Source organism: Phytophthora sojae (genome assembly GCF_000149755.1).
Source record: "Phytophthora sojae unplaced genomic scaffold PHYSOscaffold_6, whole genome shotgun sequence".
Classification (NCBI taxonomy): Eukaryota; Oomycota; class Peronosporomycetes; order Peronosporales; family Peronosporaceae; genus Phytophthora; species Phytophthora sojae.
Window position 1 is genome coordinate 710,493 of NW_009258120.1, and position 23,437 is coordinate 733,929.

At 51.2% G+C, this 23,437-nt stretch overlaps 5 protein-coding genes across 5 annotated transcripts; 3 read left to right on the plus strand and 2 right to left on the minus strand.

Moving 5' to 3' along the window:
• Positions 1-692: 692 nt before the first annotated feature.
• PHYSODRAFT_302773 (hypothetical protein) lies at positions 693-2,316 on the plus strand (the record flags this gene model as incomplete). The annotated part of the gene is made up of 5 exons (XM_009532112.1): positions 693-708; positions 754-1,304; positions 1,473-1,633; positions 1,712-2,139; positions 2,213-2,316. 5 exons carry the CDS (start codon positions 693-695, stop codon positions 2,314-2,316), a joined length of 1,260 nt encoding a protein of 419 aa, XP_009530407.1.
• A 7,266-nt stretch (positions 2,317-9,582) lies between these two features.
• Positions 9,583-10,472, plus strand: PHYSODRAFT_512080 (hypothetical protein; the record flags this gene model as incomplete). Its single annotated transcript, XM_009532113.1, has 2 exons — positions 9,583-9,679; positions 9,823-10,472. Coding segments are annotated over 2 exons (747 nt in total), but the record flags the coding sequence as incomplete, so codon positions are not given.
• Positions 10,473-15,817: 5,345 nt separating this feature from the next.
• PHYSODRAFT_334809 (hypothetical protein) lies at positions 15,818-16,519 on the plus strand (the record flags this gene model as incomplete). Its single annotated transcript, XM_009532114.1, has 2 exons — positions 15,818-16,360; positions 16,502-16,519. 2 exons carry the CDS (start codon positions 15,818-15,820, stop codon positions 16,517-16,519), a joined length of 561 nt encoding a protein of 186 aa, XP_009530409.1.
• Positions 16,520-16,788: 269 nt separating this feature from the next.
• Positions 16,789-18,581, minus strand: PHYSODRAFT_514376 (hypothetical protein; the record flags this gene model as incomplete). Its single annotated transcript, XM_009532115.1, has 2 exons — positions 16,789-17,337; positions 17,787-18,581. 2 exons carry the CDS (start codon positions 18,579-18,581, stop codon positions 16,789-16,791), a joined length of 1,344 nt encoding a protein of 447 aa, XP_009530410.1.
• Positions 18,582-18,626: 45 nt separating this feature from the next.
• PHYSODRAFT_510804 (hypothetical protein) lies at positions 18,627-18,974 on the minus strand (the record flags this gene model as incomplete). Its single annotated transcript, XM_009532116.1, has 1 exon — positions 18,627-18,974. A coding segment is annotated over one exon (348 nt), but the record flags the coding sequence as incomplete, so codon positions are not given.
• Positions 18,975-23,437: the final 4,463 nt, after the last annotated feature.

The following is a 23,437-nucleotide window of genomic DNA, read 5'->3' on the forward strand; positions in this document are numbered from 1 at the left end:
AATATTGTGTTTTTGTTTTACTTTTTGAGTTTTTTTGTTTTCATGCATTTTAGGCTCAAGCATCAGCCGTCGTCAGCGCCGTTTCAAGTGATTGTGCTTTCACAAGTGACAGGGTTGTGTGGCGAGTCGATGAACCAACTGTCGATGATCGACGTGCTGAGTGAGGATACAGCAGCACTGTTTACTTGGCAGGGTGACAACTGAAAGTTTCAGAACGTGAAGGGTACTAGCGTGCATGTAATCAGAAGGAGAATGCAGCCATTTTTCTTGCGGTTAGCGCTGGTAGCACTCAGAGCAAGTGCTTACCGTCTCGCCGGCACAAAACGTTCTGCACAAACTTCGATAGCCGATAGGCCGTCATCTTCAATACGGACTTGTCTGCCGATTCGTAGAGGTTCCGGCGCGTTTATGCCTCGTATATTCTTTTGACTTCGGTAAAGCGCGTGTTTATTGACGCTGCTGGAGCCGACCGACATTCAATGGCACGTAACCAGCGCCAAGCACGCTCCTTGCGAACACACCCTGTTTTCGAGGCGCTTTTTCGCGTCATTTTGACTCAAAAGGACTCAATTTTGCTCTACGGAAGCGTGCGACCAATCAAATGCAAGTTCAAATGGGAAACGAGCTCTTTTCCGAGCAGCGGATACCTTGGGTCCAAGCCACCGCCAATAGATCTCGTTCGTCCCCCCAGCATGCGGCACAATCGAGGTAGGCCGCGACAACGCTGCTGCTGCTACCGCAACACCGTCACAGGCGGTGCCTGTATGAGCAGCAGCGTCCACGTGTGGCCGCCCCGAAAAAGGGACCGTTGCCCTTCCCCCATCCTGTGCAACACGTATTTTTGTCGCCGAGCAAAAGCGCAAGCCTTTGCGCCTGGAACTTCCACTTCCACTGGAAGGGCGTGCTTGCTCGCCACCAGGCAATTTGCTCGCTTGCTCGCAAGGGCAACAGAGCACTGCGTCGCGGTGAGCCCACATCGCAAAACGCCGGGCATTTTCGGTCCACCGTCTCACAAGCAGGGATCGGTTATCATGGCTACATCCGAACGAGACACCCAGGTGTCCCACAACATCACCGAGCGTCGCACTGCGTCAACTCAAGTTGAAGCCCCGCTTGGCTGCAACATGCAGGGGCAGCACGAGCCAATGGGTGAGTTCATGGCACTGCACGCCGAAGCCAATGGTATCATCCGTCAGATGTCCATTGCGGCGACAACTTCGACGAAGGAGGCTGAGCTGGAGGAGGAGTCCAAGACCGAGGAGAACGAGGACAACAACGCGCCGCACAACAAGCCCAATAAGCGCGTGCGGTATTTGCACGACACCGAGCGCCACAACATCATCAAACGCATTGAGAAGGGCGAGAAGCAGGCCGCTCTGGCGCGCGAGTACGGCGTCACGCGCGCAGCCATTTGCCACATCAAGAAGAACCGCGAGGAGATCATCACGCGCTATGACCTGCTGATTAAGCAGACGCAGGAGATCGACCGCGCCGAGAACTTCTCTGGTCCGCCAGGTGAACAATTGATGGTGCGAGAGATCCGCTCCAGCCCCGCGCTGCTGCTCATGACGACGTTGCGCGACAGAAGAACGAGTCCAGCGGACTTCCGTCGCGCTGCTGGCAGGCTGATCATGTAAGGGCGCAAGTCAGATTGGGGTTGCCAACATTCTGATGATTCAACTAACCATTTGTTTGTTGCTACTGCGTACAGGCTGCTGCTAGAGGAGGCGCTCTCCACCATCAGCGCGCGCTCGATTGAAATGACCACCTCGACGGGGCACCAGACGTACGGATTGCAGCGCACCGACGAGTTCTGCGGCGTGGCCGTCGGCGCGGAAGGGTTCCCGTTCCTGGTACTATTCCATCAGATGGAGCCAGACGCACCGCAAGGCTCTATCCACATTGGTCTGGAAACGCGTCAGCAGGGGCAGAGCGACTGGCGTTTGGAGCACGTGGACTTGCCGAGCGACATCACGCGGTACAGGATACTGCTCTTCAGTTCGACGGTGAACACGGGTGGCGGCGAGTGCAAGGCCATTGAGGCGCTGTGCAGTTTGGGCGTGGAGGAGAGCCGCATCACTCTCGTGATTATCCTGTGCTCCACGGACAGCCTCGTGACTATCTGCGGCCGCTTCCCAGGTACGCAGCTCGGTGTTACAAAGGAAGGGAGGGAGGGGCCACTGATCTCACGTGCTTCGGTCATGTCATGCAGGTGTGCAGATTATCACGAGTGCTATCGACAGCAAGGTCGATTCAGCGACACAGGTGATTATCCCAGGCATGGGTGACTTCATGGCGAGGTATAACGGAGACTAAGCAGCAGCAGGAAATGATCTACGAGTACGTGGGTCTGTCTACCCACACATGTCCACGGCGATTGGACGCAAAGGCCATTAATATTATTGCCTCCAAGTGTAAAATTATGGCAAAGTTCTTGTTATTTTATTATTTAAAACTTACGAAGTTGAAGTGAGGTCATAATTACGCTGGAAGTGCAGATGGCGGCGCTGCCAGCGTCCGCACTGCGTTCAATATCCAAATCATTGAAGACCGATGAGGTGTATGGGGCACGGCTTCGCAACTGTCAGTAAGTAGAAAGTATTTTAGCCAATGAGAGCATTATGTGATTGGGAACCTTTGAGTTGAGTTGATTCGCTGAAAACACTGGGGGGTATGATAACCCGGTTATCATGCTCCTATTCGACGGATTTGTTTTGGCGAATCGAATCAAACCTTCGCCTACTTAATCAGCCAATCAACTGGATTCTTTGTGCCCAACTCAAACTTCCCTCTTTTTGCCAGCAGGTTTCAGCGGAGAGAGACGGGCCCCAGTGAAAACAGACAATACATTTGAAGCGATCTGATTGGTCGAAAAACCTACTCCAAACATCGATAACCCCTATTTGAAGCGATCTGATTAGTCGAAAGGCCTACTCCAAACATACTTTCTATTATAACCGTGATAACACCTACTAAAACAATTTCGAAGGCGAAACGGAGTACAAACAACCTCGGAAAATAATCAGCCCTTGTTTTCAGTTGGAAGGGGTGAAGCTAGCTTATATTTATCGGGGGTAGGGCTTTTTCGGGCACCGGTTTTAGTGGGGTTATGCCTGTATTTTCAAGAGTTTTAATCGAGCTTAGCAGAAAAACGCAATTGATGTTCTGAATGGACTATCCTCCTAATAAAGGACTTATGAATCTGCACGAAAGTACGTTAGTGCACTTTCAACCACTGCACGAATCAGCCCTAACCGGGGGCGCCGAGCAAAGTCAACACCACTGTCATTTGAGAGGTACGAAGCGTCGCCCCAGCTGGTCTTCTGAAGTACGGCGTTCCTCACCACCTCACTGCCACCGCAAACGCCCGGTATGCTCATTACTAGGTACTTTGAAAGTTGCAGCGCATTACGGGCGGTGAAATGATTGCACACCAATCGGACGCAAAATGGCTCGAAGTTTTCCATGCAATGGGCTGCCGACGAAGGACATGTTGAGGTGGTGAAGTGGTTATATGAGGTATGACCGGAGCATCGCTCAAAGGAGGTCATAGTGACTGCCATCCACAATGACAACGTGCGCATAGCGTCTTGGCTCAGCAGAAAGTTCTCCAAAGCTGAACACACTCCGAACGACAGTTTCACAATTCCGAACTCGGGTAATATGCCGGAGGCATTGCTTTTCATAAGGTATACCCGAGCGTGTTTCACACCAAGCTTCCTTAACCGTTCTTTTTATATTAAAATATATCTTTAAGATATTGCAAAATAAAAAAGAACATATACGGTATTTTATTGAGCCTTTAGAATGGTTCTTACTGTTAAAAAAAGCGCGTGTTAGCAGCGTACTTGTTTATCAACTATAATACTTACGAGATATAAGTTATTTTCACTAGGTAGTTCCTAAATGAAATATGTACATTTTACCGCTTCGCTTTATATCACTTGACCCGTTTGCTTTTGACGTCACAGATTGCTCAGTATTTATCCGATGGCGACGTTGTTGCTCTCAAAATAGTAGGTAGCGTGAACATGAGGGTTGGCGTGTAAAATTCTTCGGTATGAGTTAATAAAAGTGTTTGTTCTGGGAGGTTGCATGCATAACTTCTGTGCAATGAGTTGATTTTCACAATAAAACGGGAATCAGCAAATCTATAATCTTTAAAAAAACTCAATAATAAAAATCTCTTAAGAGGGACAAACGATCCTAATCAAGCGAAAACTTGAGCAGGACAAAAGAGGGATCATCGGAAATAGTAGTAGTAGTAGTAGTATGATAGTGTAGAAAAGAAGCAAAGACTAAAACGAGCAAACATTAATTGCAAAATATATAAAAAAAATAGTGAAGTGTTTTTGGCGTCTTGCACTGAAAAAAACTACTGATGTTTGGGATGGTACGTATAAGCCACACTGACAACATAAATTATGTTAATCATTGGGATCGTTAAAAATGTTGGAACATTTTAATAGCTCAAAATCAATATACGACAAAGCATTTGGAGTTAAACTTGATTCACCATTTAAGCTGAAAGCACATAGCAGTGTATTGAAAACAATAGTAAAAAAAAGTTTTACGGAAACTTGCGATATCAGAAAATCATCAAAATATAAAGGATAATGTGGGGCTGATAAATACACTATTTTTCCTTTACGTGCACATGGGCACTACTTACCGCATTCTGAGTAACAGTGACCAAACAGAAACCGCTTTATCCTTAAACACCGCAGGCGGAACGTACTCATGTACACGTCGCCTTGAAGCGGATCTTCATCCACGCGTACCGCTTGTACGCGTGGGGGGGTTCGAAATTAAATACAATTACGACGACGATGGGGACAGTTGTTTCCCGACCTTCGCGCTCAGATCTACCGAGGTAATCGGCGCCATGTGCTTCGCTGCGTTCCCCAACCCGCACGACTGCAGCAATGGAGTCTATCAATCCACGTTAGTCCATCCAGCTCACCGACTTTGTAAAGTTCGCTTTGACTACCTACGCCGGCTTCGACTCTCCAGTCCTCGACGACCAGGACCAAGCCATTGCGGCGCTGGATGAGCCCCAGCTCCCGGATTAGCTCCTGAGCGACGGCCGCAGTCACCCCGTTCGCGCTGAGTCCGCTGCGCTTTCGGGCGACCGACGCCACGCTCCCACCGACATCGACCAGGACTTCGCAACGCTGGAAGTTGCTGGAGATCTCGACTACACAGCCAACGACAACGACGACAGTCTCCAGCACACGTCTCTGGCTACGCTGCCTTTCGACCCTGTCAAAGATGACGAGGTGAAGAACTACCGTCAGTCCTTGCAGGAGGTTGACAGCCTCCTCGGGCGCATCCAAGACATAGCTGCTAACGCTGCGGCTGCAATCGCAGAGCACTTGCCTCCGCAGACCCAGCCACAAGTCCAAGCTATAGCGCAGCGAGTTATCAAGACCCGCCTGATTGCCTTCACACAGAACCCGGTGTTAATTGGGCAAGCATGCAGCGCTGTTTTAACCATGCCGATTTCAAACTAAAATGTAATAGACCGCACAATGATTACTTATCATCCTTGCATTGGTTTTAAATGCATCGTTCATCGCGAGTTTTAACCCTTACAGTACCGGTTTGTACGTAAAGGTCTTGCAGGACCTGCATGTTCAGCCAGTCAGCGTAGTGTATTGAGAAAATATTGGCGAATGGGAGGCAGGCAGAAAAGGCTGGGAAATTGACGTTTGTCAACTATTCACATCGTTTTGACAATAACGCTCGACTTGGTGGTACCCAGATTTTGGTACTCCCAGTCAGTAGTCCGGCCGTTCACGTCCATGCTAGGCCGCCCCATCAAGACGGTGGACGCTCCCAGGTGGACACGGACATCCGCGCGATGCAAGACGGCGGCATCGTGCTGCTGGAGAACGAACGCTCCTGCAAGCAGGAGACCAAGAACGACCCAAGTTCCCCGGACTGCTGGACCACAGCCCCGACGACTACATTATCGACGCGTTTGGCATCAGCTACTGCCCGCAAGCACCCACGAAAAGCGTGGCCAAATACAAAGGAGGGTGTTGACTTCTCAAGGGAGTCAGTGGCTCATTCGGTGCTGGAAAAGTATGTGTTGTCGGGCCTGCTGGGCATGTGCGGCATCGCCAACCATCGATGGAGCTGATGAAGCGTCTGACGATCGGTGTGGGCTTGCGACCCAGCCCAGCGTGCTGTTCCTGGACGAATCGACCAGTTGCTTGGATGCGCACTCACCCAAGCTAATCACGGATGGCGTTTGTAAGGTGGTGGACAGTGGATGGACGCGCCATCGTGTGCACGGTTCACCAACCTTCGTCTGATGTGTTTTCCTGTTCGGCCGCCTACGGCTTCATACGCGTGGTGGCGAGACTGTGTTTGTTGGTGAACTGGGCGAGAAGTGCGAAAATCCGGTGAACTATCTAGAAGCAATCCCAGGCACGCAGCTTCTTCCAGAGCGCCAAAATCCAGCCACCTGGTGATCGGCGCTGGCTTGAACAACAAGGTTACGACTGATTTTGTGCAGCACTTCAAGGGGGTGAGGAGAAGGGTATGCTAGACGCAGCGCTGGAGATACCCGGAGTGAACCACCCAGCCCCTGGGGTCCCAGAAATGATCTTCACGAAGAAGCGCGCGACGAGATCGCTGACGCAGCTGTGGTTTCTGGTGAAGCGGCTCAACGACCGGTACTGGTGCACACCCTCGTACAATATCACTCGGTTCGCGATCTCGCTGATGCAGTCAATCGTCTTTGGTGTCTCGCCTTCATGGCGAAGGACTATAAGACATACCAGATCAACTCGGTGGTATGAACTTTAGGACAAGCTGCTCAACGGTGTTCACTGGCACACTTCCTATCGCATCTGCCGAGAGCCCGGGATTTCGCGAGTGAGTATCGCAAAGTTACAATTGGTTTTGGTACTTCGTGAGTTCAACGGTGAGCGTAACTCGCCTACGTCTTCTTGATTGGCAGGCTCATTACACACCGTCTTCTACCCCTTCAGACTTAGTCTCTTCTTTCGTACAGTACAAATGTAATTGCTAAAGAGCACTGTATCTAAGGTAATGACAACAGCACTTATCAAAACTGTGAGCTGGCCCTAGGGCCACGAACAAAGTTGCAATATACGTAGTACGTAGTAAGATAATGCATTGCAGCTGCTTCGGATGGTTGATTAATCGAAGCGTCAGCATCGCGAGTTCGGAAGACGGCGAGGAACACGAACACGTAGCCGAGGCTGCTCCAGAAATCAGAATGCTTCATGCGGTAGTGATCAACGAAGTTCTTCATGGTGGTGTGACTGAGAGTGAGGGGCGCCTTCCAGCTGCTAGCAGGCCCGCTCGAAGCCACCATTCTCGTACAAGTTACCTCCAGGGCGCTGTTCCGTTACTGCAGTTAGTTAAAAGGGTTAAGGCCAGCGCGTTGAGAATGCCCATGATGTACTTCTGCGGAGCTGTCAGGTATTACAACCAAAAGGCTGGATGATTGAAACCCGTAACAACAGGTAGATCGAGTAGTAGAGCACACAGAGGACTGGAACCACCTCTACACTCGACAGCGCATACATCAAGAGCCGGCCCACATACGCCTGTATCAGCATGAAGAACAACCTCGTGATCCAGTACATTGCCCCGGACGCGTGGATCGTGAGCCCGTGTTCATCGAATATCCCGTTGAGGCAGTCGAGCTGATTTCGGAGCAACAAGCTCAAAATCCGCGTCAAAACTTCGTGTCAAACCGTTTTGGCCCCGATGCCGCAGCCTTCGGCCCGCAAGAAATACGAGCGACACCGCAAGTGGACGCCCGGGAAGGTATAAGCCCATGCGGCAACCCGTACGTGAACTCCGCATCGCAGAAGTCCGCGACACATGCGCGCACCCACTCCACTCCATCATTGCTCCCCTCTGTCCACCAAAGGATGCGTACAGTGTGTGCGGTCGGCAATGGGAACTTGAATGATTTAGCCTACTTCTCAGTGATCCGTCTGTCCTTTGTTAAAGTGGTCGTGTGACTACAAACTCTCTTTAGTGGTATCAATGACATCAATATGGAAGCAAAGTACATTGTGTCGTGACCTCATTACCACCTACACGCCTCTATTTTACCACTCAAAAAACTTTTTAACCCATTTTTTCTGTTCCTTCCTAAACGCTGACTTGACGAACCTCGGGAGGGGCTTGTATACTTCCTCTGTTGGTTCCCATTTCACGTCCGCTGATTCGACGCCGTTCGCGTCCGTGATGGTCCTGATAATACGGTCAACTGGGTAGAGGTCCGTCACAAGCGAGCTTTCTGGATTCTGTGGCTCGACCTCGTTCCCATGTTTCCCAATGCCGCTCTTGAGGAGGGTTGCTGTCGTTATCTTCTTCCTGACACCGCTCACGTACTGGTCTTCTAGGACTGTTGTAATCACCATCTCCAGCTCTTCCGTGGTCGTTGCCTTGCTCACAGCAAACAAAACAATCGCACGGGCGACGCAATCATTCACGCGTAGCCCTTTTAGGTGGCCTTTGCAGAGTCTTTCACAGAGCGGACGCGAATCATGGCGGCTCACTATCATTTAGGGAGGTTGCTGAGCGCAAATTTAGGTATGGTGGTAGTGAGTTCATTCTTCCGCGACAAAAATGAAACCTCTGTGGACTTCAACTTGTGTTTCTCTCAATATATATATATATATATATATATATATATCATCGTCCTAGCAACAGAAACTGGGTGCTGCTTTCGCCACAGACTACCCCGTGTCATGAGAGGAAGTGGCGCTATCTTCACATGAACCTCGGCACGTTAGTGTTTCTACATATTTTTCAGCTATGAGCAGCCGGCAAAGTTAGGCTTGGCCTTCTCGTGATCTCGCACGTGCAACTTGCCGAAAGATGGCGAGCATACGGTATTGGAACGGTCCTCCAGCCGTTTATACATCAACAGCAACAGCCAACGGCGTTTTGCTGTTGAAAAGACGGCGACAACGGCAAACAGGTTGCCGTTTCTACAAATTCCTGGAAGTTGCTTGCTCTCGGGTGGAGAAGCGAGGAAAATCAGTCCAAACGTGCGCTTCCCACCGCCTAACATATACATCGAGCAAGCTGAACGCCTTCACCACCGAGCACACGAACCTGCATTTGACCTGCTTGCTGGGGTATAACTACGATTGAAGTGTGTCGTGGGTGGTGGTACTAATTTGTATATGTCTATGTAGGATGGCTACATCAGCAATCTGCATGGCCTGCACCTCAATCGCAGTCATATCGCAATACCCCCTTTAGCCTGGTGTCGCTGGGCTTACACCTGCACGGCTGCGTTGTCGTCAACGAGTTGATCTGTGACGTGATGCAAGTGGACGCCATCTCGCTGTTGGAGATCGCAAGAGCTGGCGCCACCTGCGATGAGTGCAGTGGCGACGATAACGGCCTGCGACGACCACAACGACCCCTCCAGCTACACAACACGAAACTTCCGATGCATATTAGCCTAGCACAGACATCCTAGCATCATCCAACCTAACTCATTCTGCAATACACCAGGTGCGAGGCACCACTACAAGGAGCAACCCGTGCAGGATCAACGAGTGCTCCCTTCAGGTTATGAGCCCAACTGGCTCGCCTTCTGCAGCGACCAGTGAAGACTTCGAAGACTCGCGAGGCGACAACGAAGACCTTGAAGAATACTCAGAGGCACGAGGTGCTAACGAGGCTGACGAAGACCACCAAGACGGAAGGAATACTCGCCTAGGACTGCCAGACGACCTGCACTTCGACCCTTCGGACCAAGAGACAATGGAGCAGCACGACCAGCTCCAGCTCATCCTTCGACTGCAGTCCGAGCTGGCAGAACTGAAGAAGCAGCTCGCGACGCGAGCGCCCCGTTCCCCTCCATGTCGGATACTAGCATGGAAACCGCACCTCCATCACCGAAGAAGCCTAAAATCAAGGACGTACGCTGCTCGAACTTCAAGGGAAACGAGGTTTACCCTGGGTTAGGAGCTGGCTTCGAGAATTTCATCCACGAGTTCGAGCATGCAATAAGGACGGAGGAGCTCGTGAACGGATCCACCTGGACCGACGACATCAAGGCATCGGTGATTGTCAACTTCCTCGAGGGGAAAGCGTCTAGGTACTATCACAAGAAGAACTCAGAGTGGCTGCGCCGTCATAATGGTGACAGCATGCCATACTCAGATGTGAAGCGCGCGATGCGTGCAGAGTTTGGCTGTAAACTAAGCCAACTCGAACTCAGCACGAAGATGCAGTATAACAAGCGTGAAGGCGATACGTGGCATGACTACCTGGAATACTTGAACTTCATCGAGAGCCTCATGGAAGGTGATCAGACCAAGATGGTCATGGAGGTGTTCGGAAACAATGCATGCCCCGAGTTAGCGCCCACGCTGTTGTCTTCAGTGCCCGACGACGCAAGCGATTACGTTGCGGAAACCGATCGCATGAAGCGACTGCTATACAAGCTGAAAGGTGACGGGCGCAGATGTGGTGCGAAGCGAGATGAACGCAAAAACCGTCATGCTGACCGCCGGAACCCGAATTCACATGGCCACCGCAGCGGAAATCGCCACAATGATGATCAGCATTGGCGTAACCAGCGAAACAACAACGACAACTCGGATCGACGTCCGCAGCAGCAAAATAACGGCCAAGCCTTTGCCGCCGCTGGTCATCGTGGTGAAATACATTGCCATGTGTGCGGGAAGCCTGGTCACAAGATTTTCACGTGTCCACTCGTGGAACAGGCAAAACAACTAACCACCAGAGGAAGTGCGAACGTAGCCGCTGCTGATGATGACGACACATCCAGAGATTCTGATGATGAAGGCTATGTCTGGGTCGCTGCCGACGGTGCCGAGCGCGGCGCTTCTGCCACGAGAGGAAATGTTTGGACAGTGGATTCAGGAGCAACTCACCACCTTTGCATCGACCGTGACCAACTTTCCGCGATAGAGCCAGCATTCCTGTCGGTGCGAGTGGCGAATGGAGATCTTGTCGCCGCTACTGAGAAGGGAAAGACTGTCATCACGACGATGGCAGAAGGAGTGCCTCGTACTGTCCTGCTAGAAAACGTGTACTTCGCAAAAGGTATTGACCGCAACCTGATTTCAGTGGCTCAACTCACCGCTCGAGGCTACACCTGCACCTTTGGTGAGGAGCAGTGTACAATTACGAACAAGACGGGCAAGATTGTTGCCGAAGTGGGTAATTCAGCCTCGACTGGGCTTTGGTCTGTTGGAATTGAGCAAGGTGCGGCCTCCTTCGCAGCAATGACGACCTCTACGCTTCAGCAGTGGCATGAACACCTGGGGCACGTGAACTACCAGGATCTGGTACGCATGATTGACAAAAACCTCGTTGAAGGCATGGTTGCCTCTAATCGGAAGGTGGATTTCTGCATGAACTGCGCTGAAGCGAAACAAGCTCGACGCGCGAAGAACAAGCAGGATACTTCTATATCTGCCCCAACGGACGAACCGGGCGCTACCTTGTGCGTTGACCTGAAGACGGACATGACCCCGGATCGGCTCGGTCACAAACACATTTTGACCATTGTAGACCACGCTACGAACTACAATCGCGTCTACTTGCTCCGCAAAAAGAGCGACGCGGAAGGGCATTTGGAGGACTTTGTTAGCGAATTTGAGCGACAATACGACACCAAGGTGAAGATGATTCGCTCCGACGGTGGTGGTGAATTTGGCAGCACCAGACTCGGCCGCTTCCTCCGCCGGGGTATTCTCCACCAAGAAACGGAGGCGGGCATGTCATCATCAAACGGAAAAGCAGAGCGTTTTCACCGGACTGTCATGGATTCCGCCCGAGCGATTCTCTGGGCCTCGGCATTGCCACAGCGATTTTGGGGCGATGCTGTTCTGTATGCGAGCTACATTCGCAACTATCTGCCGACTCGAGCGAACGCCGACCATGCGTCTCCCATTGAGGCCCTCTCCGGAAAACGACCCAGTGTCTCGCATATCCTCAAATTCGGCTCGAAGTGTACGAGCCACATCGCTCATGCAACGAAGCGTCAGCGAAAAAGCGCGCTGAAAGAGGAGTTGTTATTGGCATCGACTTCAAGAAGAAAGCGTACCGTGTTCTCATCCCGCGAACCAAACGTGTTATTTCTACAACACACATCCGGAACGTTGACCGTCTGGACTCGCGAGCCGTGGGGCGATACATGGACGCCGTCGACGCAGACAATAGCGGCGAGGAGGAGGATGCTGGCGATCAACAGTACGAAACCAACACCCCACATGACGCTAATGGTGAGGAAGCACGGGCTGGTAGCCCTGCAGAGCAGCATCAACTTACGTCGCGTGCCATCCAGCGCATCTTTGGCCTGAATCGAGGTACACGAGCACTACCACGCGATGACTTTCGGCTGCCCCAATCTTTTCTCGAAGAGTTCGCCACTCCGGCATCTGTCCTGCTCACTATCGTACTCAAGGAGGGTACTGCCTTTGCGGTACTACTAGAGCGTGACGGGATCAAGGAGCCAGTAACTGTGGAGGAGGCAATGAACAGCCCGTATTGGCAGGAGTGGTGGCAGGCAATCGAAGAAGAGCTTCGACCAATATCGAAGAACGCTACCTGGGAAATTGTGGACATTCCTACTGATGGAAATCTGATAAGTGCAAAATGGGTGTTCAAGCTCAAGTTTGACAACAAAGGCGAATTGGAACGGTTCAAAGCGCGGCTGGTAGCGCGCGGCTTCACTCAAAAGTTTGGCATTGACTTCGCAGAGACCTTTGCGCCCGTGCTCAAGATCGCGAGCCTGCGGTTCATTGTGGCCCTCGCATCTCAGTGGTATGCCGTCATTCGACAAGGAAACGTTCCTAACGCATACCTGCGAGCAGACCTCGATCGACCCATCTACATGCGCGCCCCTGTCGGACTCCAATTACCCAAGGGCAAATGCCTACTGCTGCGAAAGAGTCTCTACGGCCTTAAACAGAGCGGCAAGTTGTGGAACGACACTATACACCGCTACTTACTGGAACTTGGCTTCAGGAGGAGCCAACTCGACCCGTGCTTGTATTTTCGTTGGCATGAAGGCAAGCTAACTGTACTGGGCCTCTACGTCGATGATGTGGTGGTCGTCAGCCAGTGTGAGGGCGATTCCGACTGGACGATGCAGAAGCTCGCCGACCAATTTCAGATCAAGGACATGGGTCCAGCCAAGAAGTGCTTGGGAATTAACATTGAGCAGAGCGACTGCGGCATCTACCTCCACCAGACAGCCAATATTGACGGTTTGCTGGCAAAGTTCGGCATGGAGAATAGCCGCCCCGTGACTACGCCGATGGAGTCAACTCGGGACCTGAACGGAGAGGACAGCGAGCCCTTCTACGACACTAGCATCATGCGGGAGACCATTGGGTCACTACTATGGATTAGCAACTGCACTCGACCAGACATCACGATGCCTGTGAACTTCCTGGCGCGTTTCGTCTCAACGCCTACGTCGACTCATTGGACTGCAGTCAAACGTATCCTGCTCTACTTGCGCGGCTCGCACGAGTTGAGGTTGCACTTTCCCCGGCCGCAGGCACCCCGATACACTATTGAGGCAGCCATCTTCAGCGATGCAGATTGGGCCGGGGGCAAGGACGCAAAGTCGACTTCAGGAGGACTGCTCACCATCAACGCCATGCCCATTTCGTGGTACAGCAAGAAACAATCTACGGTCGCCCTCTCTACAGCCGAGGCTGAGTACATCGCTGGGGCGACGGCAGTGCAGGACTGCTTGTGGGTGAAGCAGCTCCTGAATGAACTTGAGCTGGACGGCAAAGATGATAATATCGACTTGTACATCGACAACCAGAGCGCGATCAAGAACATGGAGAACGACGTGACGACTGCACGCATGAAGCACATCAACATAAAATTCCACTTCATACGCGACGCCATTCGCAAGAAGGAGGTCAGCGTGACCTATTGCCCTACGACTGAGATGAAGGCCGACATTTTCACGAAGCCCCTCGGCGCAACCCTACACGGGCGCAACCTGGCCATGATCAAGCTTATCAACCCGCACAACGAGAAGCTGTAGACTCGGATCATCTTGGTCGAGGAGGACTGTTGGAGATCGCAAGAGCTGGCGCCACCTGCGATGAGTGCAGTGGCGACGATAACGGCCTGCGACGACCACAATGACCCCTCCAGCTACACAACACGAAACTACCGATGCATATTAGCCTAGCACAGACATCCTAGCATCATCCAATTTAACTCATTCTGCAATACACCAGGTGCGAGGCACCACTACAAGGAGCAACCCGTGCAGGATCAACGAGTGCTCCCTTCACTCGCTGTCGCTGCCTGCGACTACGGCTGAACTGGGCAACGCATGTGACTGGGCTCTGGTGAAACTCAGCAGGATGGCTACATTCACATTTTCGTGGACGTGCTGGTCTCGGGTAGTGGATTGAGTTAGTCCTGCTGCCTGCGCTATGATTACAATTAAAGTTGCTCTTGTGGCTACTACGACAGTACTGTTACTGAGTGAGCGCATGGCGGTGGAAGTGGCCTGCATCTACACCGAGACAGCTTCGGGCCTTCATTGCTGTCATCGTTGACTTGTTGGCAAGCGCACGGGCAGTGACGCATGGGTAGTATGAGCTATCGGGGCTGGTCCCTGTATATGCATTGCTACTTGGGGATAACCGCTTGAGCTGACCGCTTGCGGCTATGCGTAGCGGTTAGACCTTAGTGCCAAGTTGTTCGTGAGTTGGTCAATATCGAGACGATGTCTCCCGCGAGGGTCTCGCGCGCGTAACCCAATGGCGTCACCACCAAGCCCAAAAAACACAATAGGCTACTGCCGTAACGAGAGTGGATATCAAGCCAGTATTACCATTGGTGTTGGTATTTTGGTGCTCCGGCATGGCTACAGCTACATTGCGGTGGATCCGTGCAGCGTTCTTAGTGGCCTGTGGCTGGCTTGGGTTCTGATGGACGAATCCTATCGTGGCCACGTTGGTTTGTGAGACAGCCTGTGTCTCGCAGGCCTTGGCCATGCCTACGTTTGAAGTGGGGGCTCTTCGGGCAGTCGCTGCTTTCTAGTTGTATCGATCGCAGCGCTCTGGTGGCGCTCTCTGTCGTGGAGGCCGCCACAATTTCGTCAATGCGTTCGCCTGCAAGGTGGCGGCAGTGGCCGCGGGCTCCTGGTTGCTGGCGTACGACGTCACGTGGGGTGGTGCGCGCCCGACGCTCTTGCTGCTTCGTACGGTATCGGCCACTGGGCTCTTGTTGGTGCCGGTAGGCGGCGTGCGGGCAGGTTGTAGTGTGGATGGCTTTGCAAGTTTGAGAATGAATCAGAAAAAGCAATAGGAGCAATACGGTTTTCGCACTGTCACGGGAAGCGGACGTAATATCCGTGGCGCAATGATGCAATCAGGCTGTTCATTTGCGAGTTGTAAGCGTCGTCTTGTAAAATGTATTCCACATACAATTTGTAGGAGCCACATACAAAAACACGAGACACATATGAACTGGGCACATGCGGTTGTCGCATCCATACCCAAAAATGAAACCTTCCCCATTTTTGAGCAAGGCATACAAGCCGAAGGTAAAATCCGCAGTGTAGCAAACAACAGTGCAAACGTGAGAGTAATCATGCCGCCAAATATTACGCCGCTCAATGCGTTGTCGTTCTCTTATTGGCTGTAAATTGCCCCCTCCAAAGTGATATTTGTCTCGGTACATGCTCACCACTCATCAAAATTCTCTCGCTCGACGCTGTGCCCCCTCCGACTTCTTATCTATACCGCTCGCTTTGCCCCTCAGACCTCCTCACAGAGGCTAGCCCTTCATGCCGACGATTGAGGAACTCCAAGCTGAAAACCAGCGTCTTCGGGATGATCTTCAAGCCTGCGAGAACACTATCGTGGCCCGAGACGCTACTATAGTCACTAGAGACGCCACCATCGCTGACCTCAGAGAGACTAATCGCCTCAAGGACATCCGGATTACAGGCCTAATTACCTCCCACCACCGCGAGAAGATGCTTCTACTCAACGGTGTCGAAACCCGCCTCAACCAGCTACTCCAACTACACCAACAGCTTGCGCGCCAGCTTCGTCGTTGTGAAAACAGAGTGACCACCGCGCCGGCTCAGGAGGACATCGTGCACGGATTCGCTATGACGCTTTGGCTGCTACGTGAAGAAAGAGCCCACGAAATCCGCTTTATCGCCGATCAAGAGAGCTACGTCTCCCGACAGGTAACCAACGCGAATGCATTACTTTTCAACTTCACCGAGACCGGGAACCCTATCGATCTTCGTCAAAACCTCCAACGGGTCGCCAACGAACGTCTACAAGCCCGTATTGCAGACTATCTCGCAGTGAACCCGGTAAGTTTTCTGTGTTGTTATGGTTTACACTACTGTCTAAAATTAATATCACGTTGTCAGAGCAGGAATCGGAAACTCCCAATATCGTTTTCCGTTGTTGCCGATTGCACTGGGTCGAGAACGACACCTTTACGCTCCAAGAAGTTGCGGAAATCGTGATCGAGCTGCTAAACGAAACTAATTCTGGTTTGCATTTAGCGAGATTGTACACTGAGCTCCATTCGCAAGTGCAGCGGTTCGTTCGAGCCCAACGCTTTGCCCTGTAAAACACGCGATCGATAAATGCAGTGTTCCAGAATTCTGCATCTAAACTTCAAAATATACAATTCAAATTAGACGATTGCTATGACCTTGCCGCCATTTCAAACAGGTAAGGAGTTGGTACTCTGTGGCACGGTCAAACTGTCCGCTCCTCGATAGTCTAGGCTTCAATGTTCTTGAGTCGGCAGCTCCAGGTTGGATAACGATGTGATGGACTTGTTCTGACGTCTACGCGTTTTGAAGGGCGCGTTTTCATTTTCGGCACTGCGAATGGCCTCCAAGGCGTGCGCGACACTATCGGTAGAGGCTTGAAACGCATCTTTGTAGTGCATGACGCAGAAGCAAGCAACGTGGTAACCTCGCTGGCACTTCGTACATCCGTATGAAGACTTGGACTGAATTCCCCGCAAACTACACAAGTAGAATGTCAACTTGCCGCTTGAATTCTCATGGCTGTTCGGAGTCAAAGCATGAAGTGCCGGACCTTCGACCAGCATGTTGGAAGGCGAATCGCATCTTGGCCGTTTTGATGAAGCGCGTTTCCGTTCTCGCGAACGGCGGTATGGTTCTGTGAGAGATTCACATACCCTCCGCTTGAACTCACGAAGGGTTTTGGGTGTGTCTGCCGCCTCTGGGGCAACCTGCTTCAGCAGCGCAAAGGCGTTGATGATTGACATATCCAAAGCCCAAGTGAGTAGGCTCATCGATAGTCTAACCTCTTTTCGTCGTGCGAGTTTGTTGACCGGAGCTGATCAACACGATCAACGCCGTTCATCGCCAGGTTGTAGGCCGCTACAACTGTAGGAACCAAAAATGTAGTCCGATGCATCACTTCGGTACCGGTCCATCTCCGCATCGGGTACAATCCATGGCAACAAGCAATAGCTTCCGGGTTGGTTCCATTCAAAACGCGAGCAGAAGGCGTCTGTGCCAAATCATTGGTATAAAACACCACCGGCTTTTTATCCTTGAACACAATGAATCCAGCACACGCTACGAACGTCACGCGGGGTGTAAATGCGGCCCGTAGGTGTCGAGGGAGCTTGTATTGAGCTCGTTTATGATCGGCTCTTGCTTTCTTGGTGTCATCAACGCTATCCACCGCTCCGATTAACTCCCATGTTCCTCGCGCTGCCGACTTGAGACGCGAAATAGAGTCCGCCACGGCCGCTTTGTTTAAGCGACCAGCCCAGTCTCGCCGGACTGCGCCAAGCATGCGGACTTCTCCATCCGTCAACGCAAGAACGGCATTGGCGAGATCATGCCGTGTATAAAAATTGTCGCACACAAGCAAGCGCCTCTGCGATGGAGCTGGAAAGCGTTTTGTTTGATGGGCTATCATAGCCATCCACAGTGCACCGGCAGCATCCGACTTAATCCGAACATCCGCCCGACGCAGCGTATTGTCCAACGGAGTTCGCATTCTTGGGAAAAGTCGAGTGTACCGCTGCGCGGGCGTAGTCGGCAGCTTATTTCCTGATCCATTGTCCCATAGGATGTGTACATACAGAGAGCCCCAGCCCACTACAGCGTAGAATCGAATCGCAAACTTGTCTGGCTTCAGTGGCATGAAAGACTTCGCTGCACTCCGAGCCTTGGTTCGCACACCGTTTTCGTCTAGACTGCTCACACCAAACGGAACTGCTGTTGCTGCAAACTTGCGCTGGAAGTGCTCTAGTAAGTGGCGGCTGTGCCATAGCGGATCCTGACGAGCAAGTCGGTCAGCCTCCGATTCCACTAGAGCTGCGTTCTCCGGTGCAATAGGTGCTGAGGCCGAGTTATCTCCAGGTCCGACTCTTGCGTTCGCCTCTGTAGCATCGCCATCTGTAGCTTCTACTCCTGGATCAGCACAACTTGGGTCCTTGTCCGAAGATGAAGCTGTATCCTCGGTCTCGGTTGCATCAAGAGGAGGGTGGATTTGGAGCGACCCACGGATAGTTTGGAACAGTGTTCGGCTCATTGTCGCTTTGAAATCGTGATGGCCTTCAAATTTCTTGTCAGACCACAGTTCCTTCATATCGGTTATGGGTACCAGGCTCATAGCCAGCTCGAGTCCAATGAACGCATCCAGCTCCTCTGCGGTAATTGGAGTTTCCCCTTTCGCCACCAAGACAGCGTTTGTCCAGATACGCCACGCCTTCTTCAGTCTGGTGCTCACAAATAGACCAAATAAGCCCTTTTCAGCATGCTTGGTGTAGGCTCGCTCAATCTTTTTGGGCTTCAACAGGTGCAATCTGCTCTCGCTGGTCAGCCACTGAATGTACTGCTGGGCTATCTCACTTGGTGCGATCTGCTCCCCTTCTCCCTCGTCCGGATCGGTGATATTTTCCCACTCGGTTGCTTCCCATTCCATCCCACACAACAGCTCCGAAATCTCCATTTTCGCTCTTGCGCAGAGTATGTGTTCTTGAGCTGTAAACTTGCTCCAGGAGAAAGTCAATGCAGAAATGAGCAGCCCATGCAACCGCTGACCATTTTCTGGTTGGCTGAGCTGCCTCAACAGTGTAACATATGTCCAGCAAATACCGAATACATTCCCATAAGTACGGCGTATATTTTGCATCACGAACGCCCAACGTACGGATCCACCGCAATGTAGCTGTAGCCATGCCGGAGCACCAAAATACCAACACCAATGGTAATACTGGCTTGATATCCACTCTCGTTACGGCAGTAGCCTATTGTGTTTTTTGGGCTTGGTAGTGACGCCATTGGGTTACGCGCGCGAGACCCTCGCGGGAGACATCGTCTCGATATTGACCAACTCACGAACAACTTGGCACTAAGGTCTAACCGCTACGCATAGCCGCAAGCGGTCAGCTCAAGCGGTTATCCCCAAGTAGCAATGCATATACAGGGACCAGCCCCGATAGCTCATACTACCCATGCGTCACTGCCCGTGCGCTTGCCAACAAGTCAACGATGACAGCAATGAAGGCCCGAAGCTGTCTCGGTGTAGATGCAGGCCACTTCCACCGCCATGCGCTCACTCAGTAACAGTACTGTCGTAGTAGCCACAAGAGCAACTTTAATTGTAATCATAGCGCAGGCAGCAGGACTAACTCAATCCACTACCCGAGACCAGCACGTCCACGAAAATGTGAATGTAGCCATCCTGCTGAGTTTCACCAGAGCCCAGTCACATGCGTTGCCCAGTTCAGCCGTAGTCGCAGGCAGCGACAGCGAGATGGCGTCCACTTGCATCACGTCACAGATCAACTCGTTGACGACAACGCAGCCGTGCAGGTGTGAGCCCAGCGACACCAGGCTAAAGGGGGTATTGCGATATGACTGCGATTGAGGTGCAGGCCATGCAGATTGCTGATGTAGCCATCCTACATAGACATATACAAATTAGTACCACCACCCACGACACACTTCAATCGTAGTTATACCCCAGCAAGCAGGTCAAATGCAGGTTCGTGTGCTCGGTGGTGAAGGCGTTCAGCTTGCTCGATGTATATGTTAGGCGGTGGGAAGCGCACGTTTGGACTGATTTTCCTCGCTTCTCCACCCGAGAGCAAGCAACTTCCAGGAATTTGTAGAAACGGCAACCTGTTTGCCGTTGTCGCCGTCTTTTCAACAGCAAAACGCCGTTGGCTGTTGCTGTTGATGTATAAACGGCTGGAGGACCGTTCCAATACCGTATGCTCGCCATCTTTCGGCAAGTTGCACGTGCGAGATCACGAGAAGGCCAAGCCTAACTTTGCCGGCTGCTCATAGCTGAAAAATATGTAGAAACACTAACGTGCCGAGGTTCATGTGAAGATAGCGCCACTTCCTCTCATGACACGGGGTAGTCTGTGGCGAAAGCAGCACCCAGTTTCTGTTGCTAGGACGATGATATATATATATATATATATATATATATTGAGAGAAACACAAGTTGAAGTCCACAGAGGTTTCATTTTTGTCGCGGAAGAATGAACTCACTACCACCATACCTAAATTTGCGCTCAGCAACCTCCCTAAATGATAGTGAGCCGCCATGATTCGCGTCCGCTCTGTGAAAGACTCTTCAAAGGCCACCTAAAAGGGCTACGCGTGAATGATTGCGTCGCCCGTGCGATTGTTTTGTTTGCTGTGAGCAAGGCAACGACCACGGAAGAGCTGGAGATGGTGATTACAACAGTCCTACGTGAGCGGTGTCAGGAAGAAGATAACGACAGCAACCCTCCTCAAGAGCGGCATTGGGAAAAACGGCACTGAGGTCTCTGTGCAAGAATCGAAGAGTACCGCACCTGCTTCGGAACGGATTCAGTTGTTCGAGATTGATCACATCATAAATACGGACCAGTCCGGGAAAACAGCGTTTGTAGATTGGAAGAATTCGACTGTGCCATTCCTCACATTGCCCTTGAGCAAGAAGATCGAGTTTAGGCTGGCACAAATGACCAAGACGGCTTGCAAAGACCGAAATCTTCGTCGCAGACTGTAAAATGATAATGCATGCGTTGCTTTCAGTGTTTGTCTATGCGTCACTTTAAAGTTTCTTGTATCGCTTACGATTTCATGCTGTATGTTTGCTTGATTAGCATTCGTACGGAACGAAGGTCATCAGCACACGCTACAGAAGCGTTAGCACAATTGAGTCGAATCTCATGCTTTAGTTTATGTGACGATTATGCGTTTAGGTAGCTGTGCGACGGCATACCACTTCTAAAGGCGGCTCAACATTCTACTTCAATAATGAAACACGAGAAAGAGGTTGTTGATCTTGAAGATGTTGGCCATAAAAAATAGGTAACTTGATAAGTAAAATGTAAAGAAGCTGCAAAATTAAACAGCTTTGACGTTCTTCAAAACTTGCATGGCAACCAGAGCTGCGATTGAAGCGGGCAAATATCTAACCATCAGTTGCCAAGTTGACCATGTCGTCGACGTGAGTCTGAATCGTGCCGAGTAGGCGAGACCGTCCGCAATGCCGAGATCGCTTCGCCCCGTAGATCAAGTGCTTCTACCACGGACGGTGGGGCTCGTCGCTTGAGATCAATTGCCGCTCGACCTGGACCATAATTTAGTTTCAGGCGCTCAGCGCTGGCGCAACTGTGCTGGTTTGCAGCTCTAAGTGCGTGGCTCGGAATGCATCCGCATTTGCGCCGAAATTATCGATGTCACCAGACGCTGCTCCCGCCAAGCATGATGAGCATGACGAGCGCGTACGAGAAAAAGTCGTCCAAGGGGATGACGTCGTCGTTGGCGAAATGCATGGCGAGCACGACCCACCACTTACTGGACCATACTGAAGCGGGACTTGTAGTGCGGCCCGCTGCGTCTCCATGTAGTGCAGTCTGTCCATGTTGCTGTGGTAAGTCCCGTAGGACACGTAGGTCAGTCCGAACGCAGATAACGCCCAGGTACTGGTAGCTGTTGTGGCCGTGGAACGCGTTTGCCGGCAACAGACTGGTCGTATCCTACACGAAGTTGTCAATGATGGATCGGCTTGCGCCCACGAGAAGACCAACTAGCAAGTCCGCGTTCAAGTAGGCCACGGCCTCCTCCTTCAGCAGTTTGGCGCCATCGGACTCGGCTGTCTTACGGCCAGGTGCGTCGCATCTTGGCGGCTTCGGGAGAGTGCGTGGCACGGAGGGCCACCGCTCGAGTACAACCTCTGAAACGTTCTCCGATTGTATAGACTACATCCAGGTTGAGCACCAGTGCGCCGTGCCGGACAAGGGCCTCGTGCTGGTAACCACCGAGACGCGTGGGTTTTTGGCGCGGTGGACCCTAGCAGTGACGCTCATGGAGATCGTGTGTGGTGGCCCGTGTGGCGTGCGAGGAAGCACCGTTTATCACGAACACAAAAATATTGTAAACTATTCAGAAACAAGCTGCAAAAATAACAACAGTTTGGAATTGTACGAGTTTGTTCAGAGCATCGACGTGCTCGGTACGGATCTAAATGGGACCTCTATGCTGCTTACCCTGCTAACCGCAACCATTGCACGAGAATATTGGCCAATCGTATTCAAGAAAAAGTGAGAATATAGGTCTCAACAGACCTATACGCCCTTCGAGACCGACGGTACTGTAAGGGTTAATCAACACTTCTACATGTCGAGGTTATTTATCGCACAAAAGATATTGTAGTACGGGATACCGTCGCTAGGCGTATGCCTTATTATAATGTTCTTGTCTCCAACCTCACCATTCAGAAAATGTATTTTGAACATTTTCGGACGCTCTCGTTTACGCTTGTGACTGATAATCTTATTTAAACCAATCGCGCATTTTATTTTACACGAAATTATTGAAATAGGCTAACCAACTGGATAAAAGCATAAATTTGGTTATTAGAAGGTGTGATTCATTTTGCTAAATAAAATGTCTCCGTTGAAATAATTTCGTATTATGTCTACGTTTATTCCTTTTCGATAAAAAAAACTCGATTCCCGGATAGGTGCGACTTTGACCGTGATGAACAAAACGGAGACAAAGTAAAAACATAGTGGTTCGCCTACATCGAGTTCGCCAGACCAAGAACCAAATCCGACCGTCAAGCTAGATACATAATGATTACTATGCGTCGGGTCATGACCTCGTCGTGACTTGGCTGCTGATACTTAGATATTTTAAGGGGCCAATTTGATTTGAGATATATAGTATGGGTGATAATAATGCTACATTTAACTTATTTTAAAATTTGCTTAAAATAGTATTCTTACAACTTGTTTGACACAGAATTCGTCTAACACGGTACCAACCAGTCAAGGTCAGCTATCAAGCAGCAAATAACTTAAAATATGTGTGGTGCTGTCCTCCACGTCGACTGGGAACTACTGTTATTATTATACTTCCTGAAGTAATTGTCAGGAC